The sequence below is a fragment of the Sciurus carolinensis genome, chromosome 3, assembly GCF_902686445.1.
Source record: "Sciurus carolinensis chromosome 3, mSciCar1.2, whole genome shotgun sequence".
NCBI classification, from domain to species: domain Eukaryota; kingdom Metazoa; phylum Chordata; class Mammalia; order Rodentia; family Sciuridae; genus Sciurus; species Sciurus carolinensis.
Window position 1 is genome coordinate 66506841 of NC_062215.1, and position 18473 is coordinate 66525313.

Below are 18473 nucleotides of genomic sequence, written 5' to 3' on the forward strand. Positions count from 1 at the left end.
CCCAATTTTAAAATAGTATATCTAATTGAAATATAGACTTCTTTTAAATATTCACATACACACACACACACATATTTGCAGTTCTGGGATTGAATCCAGGGGCATTCTACCACTGGACTATATGCTGATCCCTTTTTAATTTTTTATTTTGAGACAAGGTCTCCCTAAGTTGCCCAGGCTAGCCTTGACTGTCAATCCTCCTGCCTCAGCCTCTTGAGTCACTGGGATTACAGGCATGTGCTGCCACATGCAGCAAATACAGAGCTTTTAAAACATTTTAAGAATTAATAATAGTCAATTTCAAAAGTATGTTAGATTATATGAAATAAATCTTTCAAAAACTGTGCAAGTACAGCTTTGTGTTTAATGACTAAAGCTAATCCAACATTCATATCTACTTAATATGAATAGAACATGGTTGTGATTAACATGAATAAAATGATATGGGTTTGCTATTGTGCATTGTATTCTTCATTGCAGTTTATAAGGACAAGGAAGAATTTTACTAGAGAAGAAAGAAATCTTTTGCTAGAAGAAATTGGGTGGTCAAATCCTGAATTTTCTGTGGGAAAGTATTTTCCCTTGCTTCTAAAAAAACAAAATGAGCACCAGGTACTTTCTGAGTATCATAGTAAACAAGGTTAGTGATGATTATTATCATTAATGTTAATATTTTCAGTTTTGAAAACATAAAGTCTTGACCTTTGACTCTTTGAAGTGGTAACCATAGACAGAACATTGCTTACAGGTGGTAGGGAGAACTGTTGACTTCAAGCAAAGCATCTTGAGCAATGCAGTGTCAGTGCCTGCCAGCTTCCATAGATGCCGATCCAAAGACAGTTTTAATTATGTTAAAATATTAGTCATTCATTTAAGAAAGGCCAGATGAGAGAATTTTAACTTACATATCTTATATAAAAGGCAATCAAAATATTAAGAATCCCAGCTTCCTTTCAATAAGTCACATTTCATTCTTACCTTTCATCTTAATGTCATAAGACTATGGGATATTTAGAAGTGATATGAAGATTATTGGGTGTTGAAAATGCTTTTTGTTGATTAATAAGCACATGCATTTTATTATTCCCAAATCAGAAAGTCCACAACTAGAGCTTGATGACAATCAAAAAGAAAGCAAAAGGAAACGAGTGGAAATAGAAAATCAGAGGTCAAAAAGAAAGAAACCAAATGAAAATTCAGTAAGTCCAGAAAAGATAAATGAGAAGCCAGAAGAAGTTGACAAAAGAAACAACTTTTTTGGGAAAAAGCTAGATTCTTCCAAAGGTATATTTTCTAAAATGTCTCAGAAGAAACAAACTGCTTTGAGTACAACATGTAAAGTGAAAACAGGAGCAGTAGAAGACAATGATATTCTAATCGTAGATGGTGACAGAGAGTCTGCAGCAGAAATATCTTCCATTCCTGGTAAATTAGATTTTCTTCCTCTCATTCTAGAGCTCTTGGTTTTTCACTCTCATTCTTTTTCCTTTTTTAAATTTTATTTTATTATTTTGTTACTAGGATTGAACCTGGGGAACACTTAACCACTGAGCCACATCCCCAACCCTTTCACATTCCCAGCCTTTTTATTTTTTATTTTGAGACATGATCTCTCTTAAGTTGCTCAGGGCCTCACTAAGTTGCTGAGGTTGGCTTCGATTTGGGATCTTCCTACCTCAGCTTCCCCAGCTGTTCAGATTATAGTCATGTATAACCAAACCCAGCCATTTTCTTCTCTCTTAAAAAAAATTTTTTTTTTTTGAAATGGGTTCTTGCTATGTTACCAGGCTGACCTCGAACTCAAGATTCTCTTGTCAGCCTTCTTAATAACTGGGACTGTGGGCATAGGCCACAATTCCTGGCCTGCCTTTCTTTTAACATACACCTGTTGCAACTTTTAAACAGTATAGGTCCAAACTGTTCCCTTTAAATTCATCCATTTTATATAAACTTTGTGGTATATTTTAATATTTGGTATGGCAAGTCACCAATCATTATTTTAAAAGGTTTTTTTTTTTTTTGCACTTAATGTTACTAAATGAACTATGGTTACCTCACCATATGCAATTTGATTTTACATTAGTTTATGGATGACTTCAGGAAGAATCATTATCTCTGTAATATTTAGTTTTTCTATTAGGAGTATAGCGTTTGTCTTTTCATTCTGGTTGACCTCATAGGTGTTTTAAATATTTCTTTTCATTGATCAAAAGAGACCACATTATGCTGCCTTTGTTCTATAGATTTTTGCTTTTATAAAAATTATTTTTAATAGTCATGTTTCTTGATTGGTTGTTAAATTTTAAAGTGTACTTTTTTTATACCTTTCATGAGATTTTATGGTGGTTAGGTTTGAGGTTTTTTTTGTACCAAAGATTGAACCCAAAGGAGCTTAATCACTGAGCCACATCCCTAGCCCTTTTTTTTTGGAGGGGGAGCAGGTACCAGGGATTGAACTCAGGGACACTCAATCACTGAGCCACGTCCTCAGCCCTATTTTGTATTTTATTTAAAGACAGGGTCTCACTGGGTTCCTTAGCACCTCATTTTTTGCTGAGGCTGGCTTTGAACTCAGATCCTCCTGCTTCGACCTCCTGAGCTGCTGGGATTATAGGCATGCACCCCAACTGGGTATAGTGGTTAGTTTTTTGTTACTATTTTTTGTTGTTGTTGTTGTTGCTTTTGGTGCTTCCCCCATCCCAGGGGGTTGGATTTGGTGTGAAGAATTTTAAAGTAATGTTAAGTTTGAAAAATTACATTTTTGGCATTTTATAAATGTAAATATTTTTTAAATATATATTATTTCATTATCATAATGTAAACGTCTAAGAATATATGCTTATGTCAAGGAATGAATACTACCTTAGTTTTTTCTTTTTTTGCTTTAGAGTCTGGAACTGAAGACATGCTTTGGACAGAAAAGTATCAACCTCAGAATGCCAGTGAACTCATAGGCAATGAGTTAGCTATAAAAAAGTTACATAGGTTGGTAAAATTTGTAAAGAATTAAAAATTTATGAATTTAGTTTTACTGTTCAGTTTGTTTAATATAAAATTTAGAAATTGCAAACTAATATACTATGGGGAAAATTATTTTTTTAAAAAAAGGAAGAATTGTAAGTGAAAAGTTTCTCTTTTCTCATATTTCCACTGCCCAATGTTACTACTATTAAAACTTATTTTTATAAAACCTAAGGTTTAAGAGATGTCTATAGTCTGAATTTTTTTATTAATATATTTTATAATAGTTGGTTGAAAGACTGGAAGAGAAGAGCTGAATTGGAAGAAAGACAGAATTTGAAGGGAAAAAGAGAAGATAAACAGGAAGGTATTTGACTCACTTTTTTTCTGCTTCACTGAACATTATTCTAGAGTTAGATTAGCTAAAAATTTTTATAAAATTTTAAAATTAGTGTATAATATTTGGCTTAACTTTTGTAAATTCATTTTCTAGCATTTATTGTCAAGAAATTTGGGGTGTTTGATTACCGGGTTTCAGAAGATAGAATTGCTGCATCATTTTATGTGCTTTTGAATAATTTTTCAGATTCGTCAGACAGCAAAGACTTTATAGGCAGTTCAGATGATGAAGAAGAGAGTCGTCTATGCAATACTGTTCTTATAACAGGGCCAACAGGAGTGGGAAAAACTGCTGCAGTATATGCTTGTGCTCAGGAGCTTGGATTTAAGGTTAGTAGTAATAGCCACAGTGGAAGAATGTTAATGTTAATAATTAACCTTGAATTAAAAGAAAACATAAAGTATTCTGCCATTTTCCCATTTATTATTCTTCTAGATATTTGAAGTGAATGCTTCTTCTCAGCGCAGTGGTAGACAAATTCTGTCTCAACTAAAGGAAGCTACTCAGTCACATCAAGTAGACAAGCAAGGTGTAAACTCACAAAAACCCTGCTTTTTTAATAGCTACAACATAGGCAAGTCACCAAGTAAGTAAATTATTTTTCTTAAGGTAACCTTTTGAGAAAGTAAAAGCTGAGAAAAATAGTTTTAATTGTCAACATTTTGCCTTTTTTTTTTTTTTTTGAATTACTGGGGGGTTGAATCCAGTAGCATGGCATTCCCAAGTCTTTTTTTGTTTGTTTTTATTTGAGACAAAGTATGGCTAAGTTACCCATGCTGGCTGGCCTTCAACTTGGGATCCTCCTGCCTTAGCCTCCTGAGTAGCTGGGATTACAGGTGAATTTCACCGTCCCAGCTTGCCATTAATTTTTAATCTTTTCTTGCATATTAATGTGTATCCCCGCACCCCAGAATATTTTAAAACAAATCTGAAGAACATCACATCATTTTACCCACATATACCTTTAACCAATAAGGGCTTTTTAAAAAGTATACCTATAGTATCATAATCAGATCTAACAGTATCCTCTAATATACTGATTTCAGTTTCCTGTTGTTCACATTGTTTATTCAAATCAGGATCCAGACAAGGTTCATATCTTATATTTAGTTAATGTCTCTTTAGTTTCTTTTAATCTCCTTAACAATTCACTGACCCATTATTTTCATGTTGTTTATTTGTTGAACAACCTGCCATTGTCAGAGAAGTTCTCATAGTTTGGATTTGTCAATGATTGTATCCTCACAATATCAGTTAACATCTTCCTCTTCCCTATATTTCTTGTAAACTGGTGGTTAGATCAACAGGGCTTGATTAGGTTCAGGTTCTGATTTGCATGTGGCATGTGTGAATAGGTGGGCTTCTACTTCTCATGACATAGCAGCAGGATACACATCCTTTTTAGTGATATTGAGAGTGAGCAATGAATTCAAGTATTTTCATTCTGACCAATACACTGTAACCCCCCTTAACTTCAGTTAATGGTACTTTAGAGCTACTAATGATCTTTGTCTAATAGAATAATTATTATTAGGAATTTTTAAGTGATAATTTTGTAACTCTTTCAGCCTTTTTGCATTTATTAGAATTCTGAGAAACACTATTCTTCATCAACTATTTAGATTCTTTGAAATATAGTTCATAAGCATGAGAAATGCTTCATTCTTTCCTTTATTTTCTTTCTTTTTTTTTTTTTTTTTTTTTTTTAAGTACCAGGGATTGAACCCAGGGGTGTTTACCACTGAGCAACATCCCCAACATCCCCAGCCCTTTTTATTTTCTATTTTGTGACAGGCTCTCATTAGGTTGCTTACATCTTCACTAAGTTGTTAAGGCTGGCTTTTTGTTATTGTTTTTTGGTTATACATGACAATAGAATGTATTTTGACATATTATACATACATGCAATGTAATTTTCCATTCGTGTGGTTGTACATGATGTGGAGTTACATGGATTGTGTATTCATATATGAACATAAGACAGTTATGTCTGATTCATTCTATTGTCATTCTTATTCCCTTCCCTTCATTCCCCTTTGTCTAATCCAATGAACTTCTCCCCAGCCCCCCGCACCTATATTGTGTGGTAGCATCCACATATCAGAGAGAACATTGGGCCTGTAGTTTTTTGAGATTGGCTTATTTCACTTAGCTTGATAGTCTCCAAGTTCCATCTATTTACTGGCAAATGCTAAGGCTCTCTTTGAACTTGCTGTCCTCCTGCATTGGCCTCCCAAGCCACTGGGATTACAAGCATGTGCCACCATGCCCAGCTCTTTCCTTTATTTTCTTGTTCTTAGACTAATGGTATTCTAGCAACCTCCAGATTGTCAAAGGAGTTTTGTTCATTTTTTTTTTTTTTTTACAAACTCAGGGATTTGAATATATTTAATGTTTTTTGTTCCTTTGTGTTCATTATTCATTGCTGTTTTTAAATTGTTTTCTTTATCACTGATTTTAATTAATTTGATTACGATGTTCCTTGGTGTAGTTTTCCTCATATTTTGTTTGGGGTTGTTGTCCATATATCTCAGATATATGGGTTTATAATTTTGGAAAATTTCAACCATTATTTTTTGTTGTTGTTTTTTTTTTTTTTTTTGGGTGCTGGGGATCGAACCCAGGGCCTTGTGCTTATAAGGCAAGCACTCTACCAACTGAGCTATCTCCCCAGCCCCTCAACCATTATTTTTTGAAAAAATTTTTCTGTTTCCCAACTTTAGAAACTTACAGATCTCTTAGACCACTTGAAGTTGTCTCACAGCTCAGTGATTTTTTTTTTTTTTTGGGAGGGGTACAGGATTGAACCTCCAGGTGCTTTACCACTCAGCTATATCTCCAGTCCTTTTATATTATTATTTTTTTTTTTACTTTTTTTTTTTAGTTGTAGATGGACACAATAACTTTATTTTATTAATTTATTTTTGTATTTAATTTATTTTGGGGGGGTATTGGAGATTGAACTTGGGGGCACTCAACCTCTGAGCCACATGTCCAGGCTGTTTTGTATTTTATTTAGAGACAGGATCTCACTGAGTTACTTACCACCTCACTTTTGCTGAAACTGGCTTTGAATTTGTGATTCTCCTGCCTCAGCCTCCCAAGCTGCTGGGATTACAGGTGTGTGCCACTGCACCTAGCTATTTATTTATTTTTATGTGATGCTAAGGATCAAACCCAGTGCCTCACTTGTGCTAGGTAAGTGCTCTACCACTGACTGCAGCAGCCCCAATTATTGTTATTGTTATTTCGAGACAGGGTCTCCCTAAGTTGCTGAGGCTGGCCTGGAACTTGGGATCATCCTGCCTCAGCCTCTCTAGTCACTGGAAATGCAGGGGTGTGCCACTGTCCCTGGCCTCTCTGATGTGTTGTTCAGTTTTTCAATCTTTTTTTCTATGTGTTTCAGTTTGAATAATTATTACTATTTATTCAAGTTTACAGATCTTTTCTTCTGCAGTATCTAATATACTTTCGGTGCCATAGTGTAGTTTTCATTTCTGTAATTTTTATTTGGGTCTGTTTTATTCTAATGTATTTCTACTTAACATGCCTCAGTCTTTCCTGTGGGTTTTTGTTGTTGTTGTTGTTCTTGTTCTTTTTACATAGCAGTAGAGATATTTTGACATATTATACATACATAGAGTATAAGTTATTCTAATTAGGATTTCCTGTAGGTTTTTGTACTAGGGACTGAACCCAAGGGCACTCAACCACTGAGCCACATCCCCAGCCTGGTTTTTATTTCTTATTTTGAGACAGGGTCTTGCTAAGTTGCTTAGGACTTGATAAGTTTTTGAGACTGGCTTTCAACTTGCAGTTCTCCTACCTCAGACTCCTGAGTCACTGGGATTACAGGTGTGCACCACAACATATAAGCTTTTGAACATATGGAATACAATTCTGTACATCAACTATTTTACTGTTTTTAATCTACATGATTCTATTATCTGTATTGTCTCTGAGTTGGTTTTTCAATTGATTGGGTTTGGTTTTTTCTTCATTATGGATTATATTTTTCTGTTTCTTTGGATAGCTGATAATTTTGATTACATGTCAGACTTTTACAGCTTAACTTATTGGTTGCTGGATATTGCTGTATCCTGTAACTATGCTTGACCTTTGTTCTCAGATGCAGTTAAGTTACTCAAATAGTTTGTTCTTTTCAGGTCTTGTAGGCTGTGTTAGGCATTTCAATAGCAGCATTAGACTAGAGCTAATTTTGTCCCATTACTTAGGCCAAATCTTTCTGAGCACTCTAGCCATTAATTATGATGTTTGAAACTCTCTCAGGAGGAAAAAGAAACTATTCCTAGTCCTCCTGTTGTTTCAGACAGGATGGTAAATCTAGTCCCAGAGATTATTTCCTCTGGTTCTTCATAGATGACCTCTCAACTTTAGACTGAGGGGACTCTGTAGACTTCCAGTGCTCCCTTTGCAACACCTGTCTTGTTTTGTTTATTCTGCCCTAGGATTTCTATCTGCCTTGGTTTCCCAGACATCTGGTAGAGTTTCCTCAACACAGGAAAACCTAGACTAGGTTTCCCCTCCCCACTTAGAAATTCTCCCAAAGCAATTATCTGGGGCTCAGGTTGTAGCTCAGTGATAGAACACTTGCCTTGCATGTGTGAGGTACTGGGTTTGATCCTCAGCATCACATAAATAAATAAAGTAAAGGTATTGTGTACATTTATAACTAAAAGCAAAAAATTTTTAAAAATAATAATAAAAATTTTTTTAAAAAAATAATCTGGGCAATTCTAGCTTTTATCTTGTTTCTTCCTTATATCTTAGGGATCACTGTCCTTTGTTGGATGACAGCCAAAGTCTTAAGTGTTGTTTCATGTATTATGTACAGTTTTTTTCAGATGGGACAGTAAATCTGGTTCCAGTTACCATATCTTAACCAGAACTAGAATAACGTCTTTTTTCTTCTGGTGCTCACATATGCCCATCTTTGACTAGCTAGAAACTATTTCAAGAGGTCTGTGTCCTTTTGACTTAGCCCCAGCAATCATTGATATTTTCCTTGCTTTCTGGCATGTCAGCATGTCCCAGATCTAGCTGTTTCTTCAGATAGGTGATTCTTTGTGTGGAAAGTTTTTCCAAAAGAAGATATTGATACAATTTAGATGATGTTAACATTTTAAAATTTGTAATGTGAGTAGCTTAAAATGAAAATTGGTATGCAGTTTTTTAAATCAATCTTCAGACTGATCGGACAACCTTTGTTTTGTGTCAAAACAAGAAAAATAAGGGGTGACATTGTGGTTCAGTGGTAGAGTGCTTGTCTAGCATGTTCGATGCCCTGGGTTAGATCCCCAGGATGGGAGTCAGGGGGTGGGGGGAGGCAGGACTAGGAAAAAAAAGAAAAAGAAAAAGAAAGAAAGAAAAAAAAATAAAAATACAAACAAAAGAGTGTTTCTTATAATTTGATACCTATTTTATATAAAGAAATATTTTTCACTGTAACATTTGTGTTTTTATCTATGGTGGGCAGGAAGTGGTAGTACTGGGAATTGAAACCAGGCCCTTGTGCATGCTAGGCAAGTGCTGTACCACTGAGCTACATTTTTAGCACTTTCTATTTTTTATTTTGAGACAGTCTTGCTAAGTTGCCTAGGCTGGCCTTGAACTTGCCATCCTCTGACCTCAGCCTCCTGAGTAAGTGGGATACAGATGTGCACCACTGAGCCTAGATGAAATGTCCTGCTTTTAAATGAAATGATGTTGATCTCTATGATAATTTTAAAATTTTTTATTATTTATGTTTTTATTTTGGGAAGTTATCAGGTATTGAACTCAGGGGTACTTTACACTGAGCCATATCTCCAGCCCATTTTTTATTTTGAGACAGGGCCTTGCTAAGTTGCTGAGGCTGCTGGTCTTTTTTTTTTTTTTTTTTTTTTTTTTTTGATTCAGACATTTTTTATTATATTTAATTTGACTACTTAATAGTCTTTTTTTACTACAATAATTTTATTAACTTTTTTCCAATAGTGATAAATTTTTTTTTTTTTTTTTTTTTTTTTTTTGCGGTGCTGGGGATTGAACCCAGGACCTTGTGCTTGCAAGGCAAGCACTCTACCAACTGAGCTATATCTCCAGCCCAAAAATATTCTTTTCATACATGGACAGAGGGTAATAATGTCTGTCTCAATCTACTGTCCTTCCCATCCTCACCCGCCCCACCCCTCCCCTCACTTCTCTTGTACAATCCAAGTTCCTGCATTCTTCCCTACCCACGCCCCACTATTGATCAGCATCCACTTATCAAAGAAAACATTCAGCCTTTGGTTTTTTGGGATTGCCTTATTTCACTTAGCGTGATGTTCTCCAGTTCGATCCATTTACCTGCAAATGCCATACATTCATTCTTCTTTAAGGCTGAGTAATATTCCATTGTGTATACATACCACATTTTCTTTATCCATTCATCTGTTGAAGGGCATCTAGCTATTGTGAATTGAGCTGCTATAAATATTGATGTGGCAGTGGGTCCTTTGGGTGTAAACCAAGGAGTGGGATAGCTGGGTCAAATGGTGGTTCCATTCCAAGTTTTCTGAGGAATCTCCATACTGCTTTTCAAAGTGGTTGCACCAATCTTCATTTCCATCAGCAATGTATGAGTGTACCTTTCTCCCCACATCCTCGCGAACACTTATTATTGCTTGTATTCTTGATAATTGCTGAGGCTGGTCTTGAACTTTCCATCCTCCTGCCTCTTGAGACGCTGGGATTATAGGCATGTACCACTGTGCCTAGTAATCTAGCGATAACTTTTTTTTTTTTTTTTTTTTTGGTGCTGGGGATTGAACCCAGGGCCTTGTGCTTGCAAGGCAAGCACTCTACCAACTGAGCTACATCCCTAACCCCTAAGTGATAACTTTTAAACTCAAATTTTTCAGGAAGTTTATTGAGCACCACTAATACACAAGGGACAATGATAAGATCTGTTGAAGGAGGAGCCAAAAAAGAATAGCATACAGTTTTGGAAATTGTGCATCTAAGAGGGTAAATGAGAAAGATCATTCTCTGAGGCTATATAATAATTAGGACATGTAATGACTAAATCAGGGTACTTAGAAAAAGAATATATACTCTGGAATTAATGTCTTGGGGCTTCTGGGGAGTAAAGATCAATAATTTATTTTTTTAGGAATCACTATCCTTTGTTGGAGTATGCTATCCTCCAAAGTATCTTTAGAAATATTACTTTAGCATATTACTTGCTTGTAAAAACAAGTTACTGTAGGGCTGAGCTGAAGTTGGACAATAAAATTCTGTTATGTACTCAGTGTATTTACTGTTGTCATTTTTTTCCTCCATCCTCTTCTGATCTCAAGCATGTGTTGAGAAAGTTACCAAAGGGATTGTGAACATTACTTGTTTCAAAAATGTGTATTTCTTTAGAAAAAAGGTGTTTTCCAAATGGCTGGTTTGTCCTTTTTTACAGTGAGTATAAATAACAACAATACAATAATATTTTACTATATCAAGTAGAGTATTTGAATATAAGAATGAAGGAAAATTTTTGTATCTTTGATTTTTACCTGATAAGAAATATTAAATCTTGCCATCTGTATAAATTTTAGGATGTTTATCCTTAAATACAGTTTATTTTTTGCAGAAAAATTAAACTCTCCTAAGAAAGTTGTTACCTCACCAAGGAAAATTCCTCCTTCATCACCAAAAAGTAATGGGCAGAAGCGAGTACTTCCCCCTAAAACTTTGGCAAATTACTTTAAAGTATCTTCCAAGGCCAAAAATAATGAAGAAATAGGAGCACTTCTGGATAGTAATAAAGGTAAATCATTAAATTGACAAATAAGCTTGGTATTTTTTTAATACTAATGATCGTAATATAAAAAAATATGAATATATTTCATGAGTTCTTATTGCTGTTACTGAAACCTGAGTTACTTTGAAGGTTCTACATATAGAAGTTTAAATGTTCTGTTTCAGTTTTGATAAGTATTTCAGTTGATGTTTATACTATGTTTGATTTTACCTGGCCATTTACTTGAGAAGCTGAGGCAGGAAACACCTCAAGTTCAAGGGCAGCCTGTGTAACATTATGAGACCCTGTCTCAAAATTGGAAAAAAAAAAAATAATAATAATAATAATAATGAAAAGGGTTGAGGAAGTAGTTTAGTGGTAGAGCATTTGCCTAGCATGTGTAAGCCCCTGGGTTCATTTCTCAGTACCATTAAAAAAAAAAGTTCATTTTGCCTAAAATATCAGTGTTCTATTTATTCAGGAATTAAAAATTCTTTGGAACAGAAGCAAATTACTCAGACTAAATCTGCAAATACAACTAATTCAAACGTCAAAGAATTTGGAGGCGAAGAACCCAATAGGAAAAATGCAACATCTCTTATTCTTTTTGAGGAGGTAGGTTTACAGAGATACAACATTCATGATTTCTCAGGGTAAAAATGTATTTAAAAATGTACACACACACACACACACACACACACAATTCCCCCAGGGTACTAGGGATTGAACTCAGTGTCTTGCATGGGCTAGCTAAGTGCTCTGTCACTGAGCTCCATCCCCAGCCTATTGTATGTATTGTTTTGTAATAAAAAATATATATATATATGAAATAGCTAAGAAAGTCAATCTGTTTGATTAAAGCACATGATACTGTCATCTCTAGAATATTTTTTAGGAAGATGATTAATGCAATTCAAGGTTACTAATGATTATTTAATGATTGTTGAAATTATTCTGATCCACACCTATCCACTCATAAGTGACTACATTATTTTCGTTTTAATGTTTAATATATGATAATTTAAAAAGTCCTTTTATAGTATAAGATATAAGCTTTCAGCATGGGCTGCCTTAACACTTTTTTAAAAATTAATAAATTTTATCTAACAGGTACATGGGTATATTTACTGTGTATACATTACTGAGATCCAGTAAGTATTTCGTTACTTATTAATAGTCTAATAAATGGTTTGTAGGTTGATGTCATTTTTGATGAAGATGCTGGGTTTTTGAATGCAATCAAAACATTCATGGCAACAACGAAACGACCTGTAATCCTTACTACAAGTGGTAGGTAACATTGATTTTACTAAATTACTTTTGGTTAAAATGTTTTGGGAAAGCTTCTAATTTTGTTCCTTTAAAAGTCAGTTGACTTGGGCTGACTTGGGCTGGGGTTGTGGCTCAGTGGTAGAGCGCACTCCTAGCACGTGTGTCGCTGGGTTTGATCCTTAGCTCCACGTAAAAATAAATAAGTAAAGGTATTGTGTTCAACTACAACTAAAAATAAATAAATTTAAAAAGTCAGTTGACTGGCCCACACAGTGACCAGTGTGCCTGTAGTCCCAGCTCTGTACACTGAGGCAAGTGGGTATCTTAAACCCCAGAGTTCACAACCAGCCTGAGCAAAATAGCAGGCCCCTGTTTCTAAAACAAAAAGAATGCACACACATATTGTACATGGTTCTGATGTAGCTCAGTGGTAAAGTGCTTACCCAGTATGTGCAGTGCGCGTGCATGCACACACACAAAGTCATTTGTCAAATACAGTCCTATTTCTGAAATGAGGATACTCCTGGATGTTTTTATTTTTCTGTGTGTCTATGTATGTTTGTGTGTGTGTGTGTGTGTGTGTTCCTGGGGATTGAACCTGGGGCTTCACATATGCTAGGAAAGTCTTCTACCACTGAGCTACAGCCCTAGTCATTTTATTTTTATTTTTTATTTTTGATACTGGGGATTGGACCCAGGGATGCTTAATCACTGAGCCACATCCCCAGCACTTTTTATTTTTTATTTTGAAACAGTCTTGCTAAGTTGCTGAGGCTGGATTTGAATTTGCAATCCTTCTGCCTCAGCCTTCCAAGCCACTGGGCCTGGCCATTTTTATTTTTTAAACTTAAGGATTTTTCAAATTTGAAAAAACAAATTGATCTGCAACTTTCAGTAATTATAAAGCCAATGTATTGTTTCACAAATAGCAATTACTTTTTAAAAACAGGTACTATGGGTAACCATGTTGAGTATTAGATATTTAGTAAGCTGAGTACAGCCTAGAACAGAGATAGATTTATGGATTAGCTAGTATTACAGTAGGGAAAAATATCAGATCATTTCTCTTCATTGTATCTGTAATTAGATCATCAGACCTCATTTTCTTTCTTTTTTTTTTTTAATATTTTTTAGATGTTGATGAACCTTTATTTTATTCATTTATTTATATGTGGTGCTGAGGATGGAACCCAGTGCCTCACACATGCTAGGCAAGTGCTCTACCACTGAGCCTTAACTGCAGCCCCAGACCTCATTTTCTAGTAAAGAGTTTTTATAGAAACTAATCTTTCTGCAGTTCCTTACCATTGAATTTATCCCCTTCTTTGCACCTTATGACACTTCCAATATGAATTATTGCATGTTTTAGCTAAAGTAAGCTATCATCAACCTAGTAGAATCTACTTTCTTGGGAATTAGCATTGGATAGTTTTCAAAACTCATATAATTTCCTTTCTTTTTTAAAAAAACATTGCAAATATTGTTATTATCATCTAATATTTTTCATTGCATTATTCAGGAGGCTAGCTGTACTATGGATTTATATAGGAAAATGTGTTTGGGTTAGATTTCACCTACAAATTGATGACCCATTTGACAGTGATTGTATTCTAAAAATATTTATAAAAATCTTATTAATTATGTTAGGTGGCAGTTTAATTAAAGGATCCTAATTACTTTAGGTCAAGATGGAAAGTTCATTAAGGATCTATGATGTGCATGGTATTATACAATAGACTTCCCTTACCTGCCGAGGATACTTCTAAGACCCCCAGTAGATACCTGAAATCTCAAATAGCACTGAAGTCTATATATAAAGTTAAATTTATAAATAGGCACAGTAAGAGATTAACAACTAATAATCAAGTAGAATAATTATAACAGTGTACTGTAAAAAAATTTCTCTTGGACTTTGGGGCCAAAGTAAAATAAGAGTTATTTAAATGCAAGCACTGTGATAACCACAAAAGTCGATCTGATAACCAAGAGAACTAGACAGGAGGGAAGCATATACAGCATGGATATACCTAATGAAGGGGTGATTCATGTCTCAAGCAGGACAGCTTGAGATTTTATCACATTACTCATCATGTCATGCAATTTAAAATTTATGAATTGTTTAGTTCTGCAGTTTTCTACTTAATATCTTCAGACCATCATTGACTGTAAGTAACTGAAAGTACAGAAGGCAAAACCATGGCTAAGGGTAGACTACTGTACTTTCATTATTAATGAAATGCTGAATATTTTGATATACAAATATAACTGGGAAAAGTTACTTAGTAGTCAGTGTTTAAAAAAAAATTGGTTGTTTTTTTTCTATAGATCCCACATTTAGTTTAATATTTGATGGCTACTTTGAAGAAATCAATTTCAGTACTCCTTCTCTGGTAAGTTTTGAATTTTGATGATCATAGATTATATACCATAATTGTGTAAAAAGTTTTTTCTTTAATAAGAATTTTAAAATGTATTTGTTAAGAGATATATTAAAACTTTTGTGAGTTTTAGGGAACTTCTGATTTATTTTTCCTTTAAAAAAGATTTTTAAAAAATATTTAAGTTTTTTCTAGATTCAAATGTTCATTTGATTTTTTTTCCCTTAGTAATGGTAAAATCTGAATACAGTTGAAATTTGAACTTTTCTTAGATGTACTTACTATTCAGTGAATGATAATATATGTAAAAGACCAGTAAAATTATCACCCTGATCAAAATATAGAACACTTCCATCACTTTCTAAAGTTTCTGTGGGCCTTCTGGTCAGCATGACCTTCCACTAGAAGTAACCATTATTTCTTTTCTGTTTTTCTTCACTGAAGAACAGTTTACTTTGTTTTTTTAACCTTTGAAAAATAAATTTTTAATTTTAAAATGACATACATTGAAATTGACTTCTTTGGGTGTTATGTTCTGTGAATTTTAATACCTGTATAGATTCGTGAAACCATCACTACAATTAGGATATAAATAATTCTCTTACCCCATAAAATTCCTGCGTGTTAATGTGTATTAATTTGAGATTAGTTTTGAAATTTCCAATTACAGGAAACAAACATTGAGTGCCTTTTTGTATCTAGCTTCTTTCATGAAACACCCATGTTTTTAAAATTCATCCATGCTGTTCTGTTTGTGGAATTATTGAGTTATATGCATTAGGTATTTGTTTACATTTTTTTAAAGAGTCTCCCAGATCAGGCGCAATGGTGCATATCTGTAATGCCAGCAACTTAGGAGACTGAGGCAGGAGGATGGCAAATTCAAGACCAGCCTGGGCAACTTAGCAAGACCGTCTCAAAACAAAAATTAAATAGGGCTTGGAGATATTGCTTAATGGTAGAATGCCTAGGTTTAATCGCAGTGCTGCAAAAGAAAAAAAAAAGGAACCTGCCAAATTGGTCTGTGCATGAGAATTGCAGTTACCATCAGACTTTTTAACTTTAGCTACAATGGTGGTATCCATCTATGTATGTGCTCATGTGCTTTTTGTTAATTAGCTTTATTGAAGTATAATTTACATATAGTAAAATTCACTCAGTCTAAGTGTATGTTTCAGTTTGTTTTGACAAAGATTAGATTAATCTAATCTAATCAAGATTAGAATTATATTTTTTAAAATAGTTTTTTAGTTGTAAATGAGCACATGCCTTTATTTTATTTATTTATTTTTATGTGGTGCTGAGGATCAAATCCAGTGCCTCATACATGCTAGGCAAGCACTCTGCCACTTGAACCACAACCCCAGCCCCAAGATTTGAACATATTTTAAAGGAGGTGCTGAGGATTGAACCCAGTGCCTTGCATGTTCTAGGCAAGCGCTCTACCCCAGCCCCCAAATTTGTTTTTTTACAGAATTGTTTTGGCTATTGTAGGTCTTATTCATTTCCCTATTAATCTTAGAAACAGCTTGTCAACTTTTATAGTTTATTCTAGTTATCGCATTAAACTTATAGATAATTTTGGAACAACTGATATTAAACAATATCAAGTCTTCTGATTCATGAAGGGAGGGGTTAATTTCTCTAAGCAATGTTTTATAATTTTAATTGTACAGACCTTGCACATATTTTGCTAAATTGAGCCCCAGGTGTATTCAATTTCTGCTATTACTAATAAGGAAATATCTGAGGCTGTGTAACTTTATAAAGAAAGGAGGTTTCATTTAGCTCCCCAATCTGGAGGTTCAACAGAATAGTGTCATCGTCTGCTCTGCTCTTGTGAAGACCTCATTGCAGATGGCACCAAAGTGGTGGGAGCACCTGAGCCTATATCAAATCAAAGACCCCTGCAATGTAGAGAAAATAAGAGAATGAAAGGCAACATTTAGAATGGGAAGAAATTTATAAACTATATAACTGATAAGGGGTTAACAGTCAAAACATAAGGAATTCCTACAAAACTCAATACCAAAATAAACAATCAGATTTTTAAAATGAGCCAGTGACTTGAATAAACATTTCTCCAAAGAAAACATACAAGTGGCCAACAGGTATATGAAAAGATGTTGATTATCAACAGTCATTAGGGAAATGCAGATAAAAACCACAGTGAGATGTCATCACCTCACACCTGTTAGGATGGTTGTTAGCCTTACTATCATTTGTTGAAGGAAAAACATTAAAACTTGGTCTTTGATTATGGATTTATATATTTCTTTTTCTTTTTAATTCTATCAGGTTTTGCTTCATAGAGTTTTTGTTTTTTCTTTGTTTGTTTTGTTTTTGGTATTGAGGTTCTAACCCAGGGGTGCTTTACTACTGAGCTACATTACTAGCCCTTTTTATTTTTTTATTTTGAGACAGGATCTCACTGAGTTGCTCAGGCTGACCTAGAACTTGTTATCTTCCTGTCTTAGCCTCCCAATCTGTGCTTCATAGATTTTAAAGCTCTACTATTTTATGCATTTATATTTAGGATTGCCATATTCTCTTGATCAGTTGACTTCTTTATCATTATGAAAAGTCCCATTTTACCACTTAGTTTTCTTTGTTATGAAATCTGATTTTTCTGATTTTAAATGTGTATAGTACAATTATGGATATTATTTCTTATATTTCTTGTATCTTTTAATATTTAAATGTTTTTAATATTTTTAGCTTTCTCATTTAGGTCTGTCATCAATTTCAAATTAAATTTTATGATTGGTATAGGGTAATAGTCAAAATTTCTTTTTTCCATATGGATTTCCACTGGTTCCCTTCCCCATATAGTTGCTTTGGTATGTTAAAAAATAATTGTAGTTCTCAACACATATGTCAGTCTCTTTCAGTAATATTTACTTGGTTCCATTGATGTATTTACCATTATTGCCAACATACTTTTGCTTTCTTTGAGACAGAGTTTCACTGTTTGTTCAGTCTGGTCTCAGGCTTCTGAACTCCAGGGATCCTCCCACTTCAGCCTTAGTACTGATTATAGGTGTGTACTACCACACCTGGATTTACCATATTTCTTAATTACAATGACTCTATAGTTAATCTTGACATCTGATAGTTTGTTCCCAACTTTGGTCATTCTTTTAAGTTGTCTTAGTTTTTCTAAGTTCCTTGCTTTTTCATTTTTCCTTCTTTTTTAAGTGCTGGGACTTGAACCCAGGACCTCAGCATGCTAAGCACATATGTGATCACCAAACTACACCTCTAACTCATTTTTTTTTTTTTTTTTTTTTTTTTGCGGTGCTGGGGATTGAACCCAGGGCCTTGTGCTTGCAAGGCAAGCACTCTACCAACTGAGCTATATCCCCAGCCCTCTAACTCATTTTTACTTTTTAAAAAGAGATTGCCAGAGCTGGATGAGGTGGCCTGTAATCCCAGTGTTTCAGGAGGCCGAGGCAGGAGGATCACAAGTTCAAAGCCAGCCTCAATAACTTAGCAAGACTGTATCAAACTATTAAGACCCTGTGTCAAAAACTAAAAAAGGCTGGGGATATAGCTCAGTGGTTAAGCACCCCTGGGTTCAATCCCTCATACCAAAAAAAGACTGCCCGCATTTTGATGGGAATTATGTTGTATTCATAAATCAATTTGAGAGAAAATTGGCATCTTAATATTAAATTTTTCAATT

General features: G+C 34.4%; 1 protein-coding gene across 6 annotated transcripts in view; it reads left to right on the forward strand.

Annotated features, from left to right (window-relative positions):
- The window catches only part of Atad5 (ATPase family AAA domain containing 5), a 58487-nt gene that overhangs the window by 30465 nt on the left and 9549 nt on the right, over positions 1-18473 (forward strand). For 5 of the 6 annotated variants that reach the window (XM_047546821.1, XM_047546825.1, XM_047546823.1 and 2 more), the window contains exons 11-20: positions 481-640; positions 1096-1425; positions 2889-2985; positions 3249-3328; positions 3548-3690; positions 3797-3947; positions 10989-11165; positions 11620-11753; positions 12335-12428; positions 14736-14800. In XM_047546821.1, the coding sequence (XP_047402777.1) occupies positions 481-640; positions 1096-1425; positions 2889-2985; positions 3249-3328; positions 3548-3690; positions 3797-3947; positions 10989-11165; positions 11620-11753; positions 12335-12428; positions 14736-14800 (1431 nt within the window). The remainder of the gene's footprint in view (positions 1-480; positions 641-1095; positions 1426-2888; positions 2986-3248; positions 3329-3547; positions 3691-3796; positions 3948-10988; positions 11166-11619; positions 11754-12334; positions 12429-14735; positions 14801-18473) is intronic. The other variant, XM_047546826.1, reaches the window with a different exon arrangement.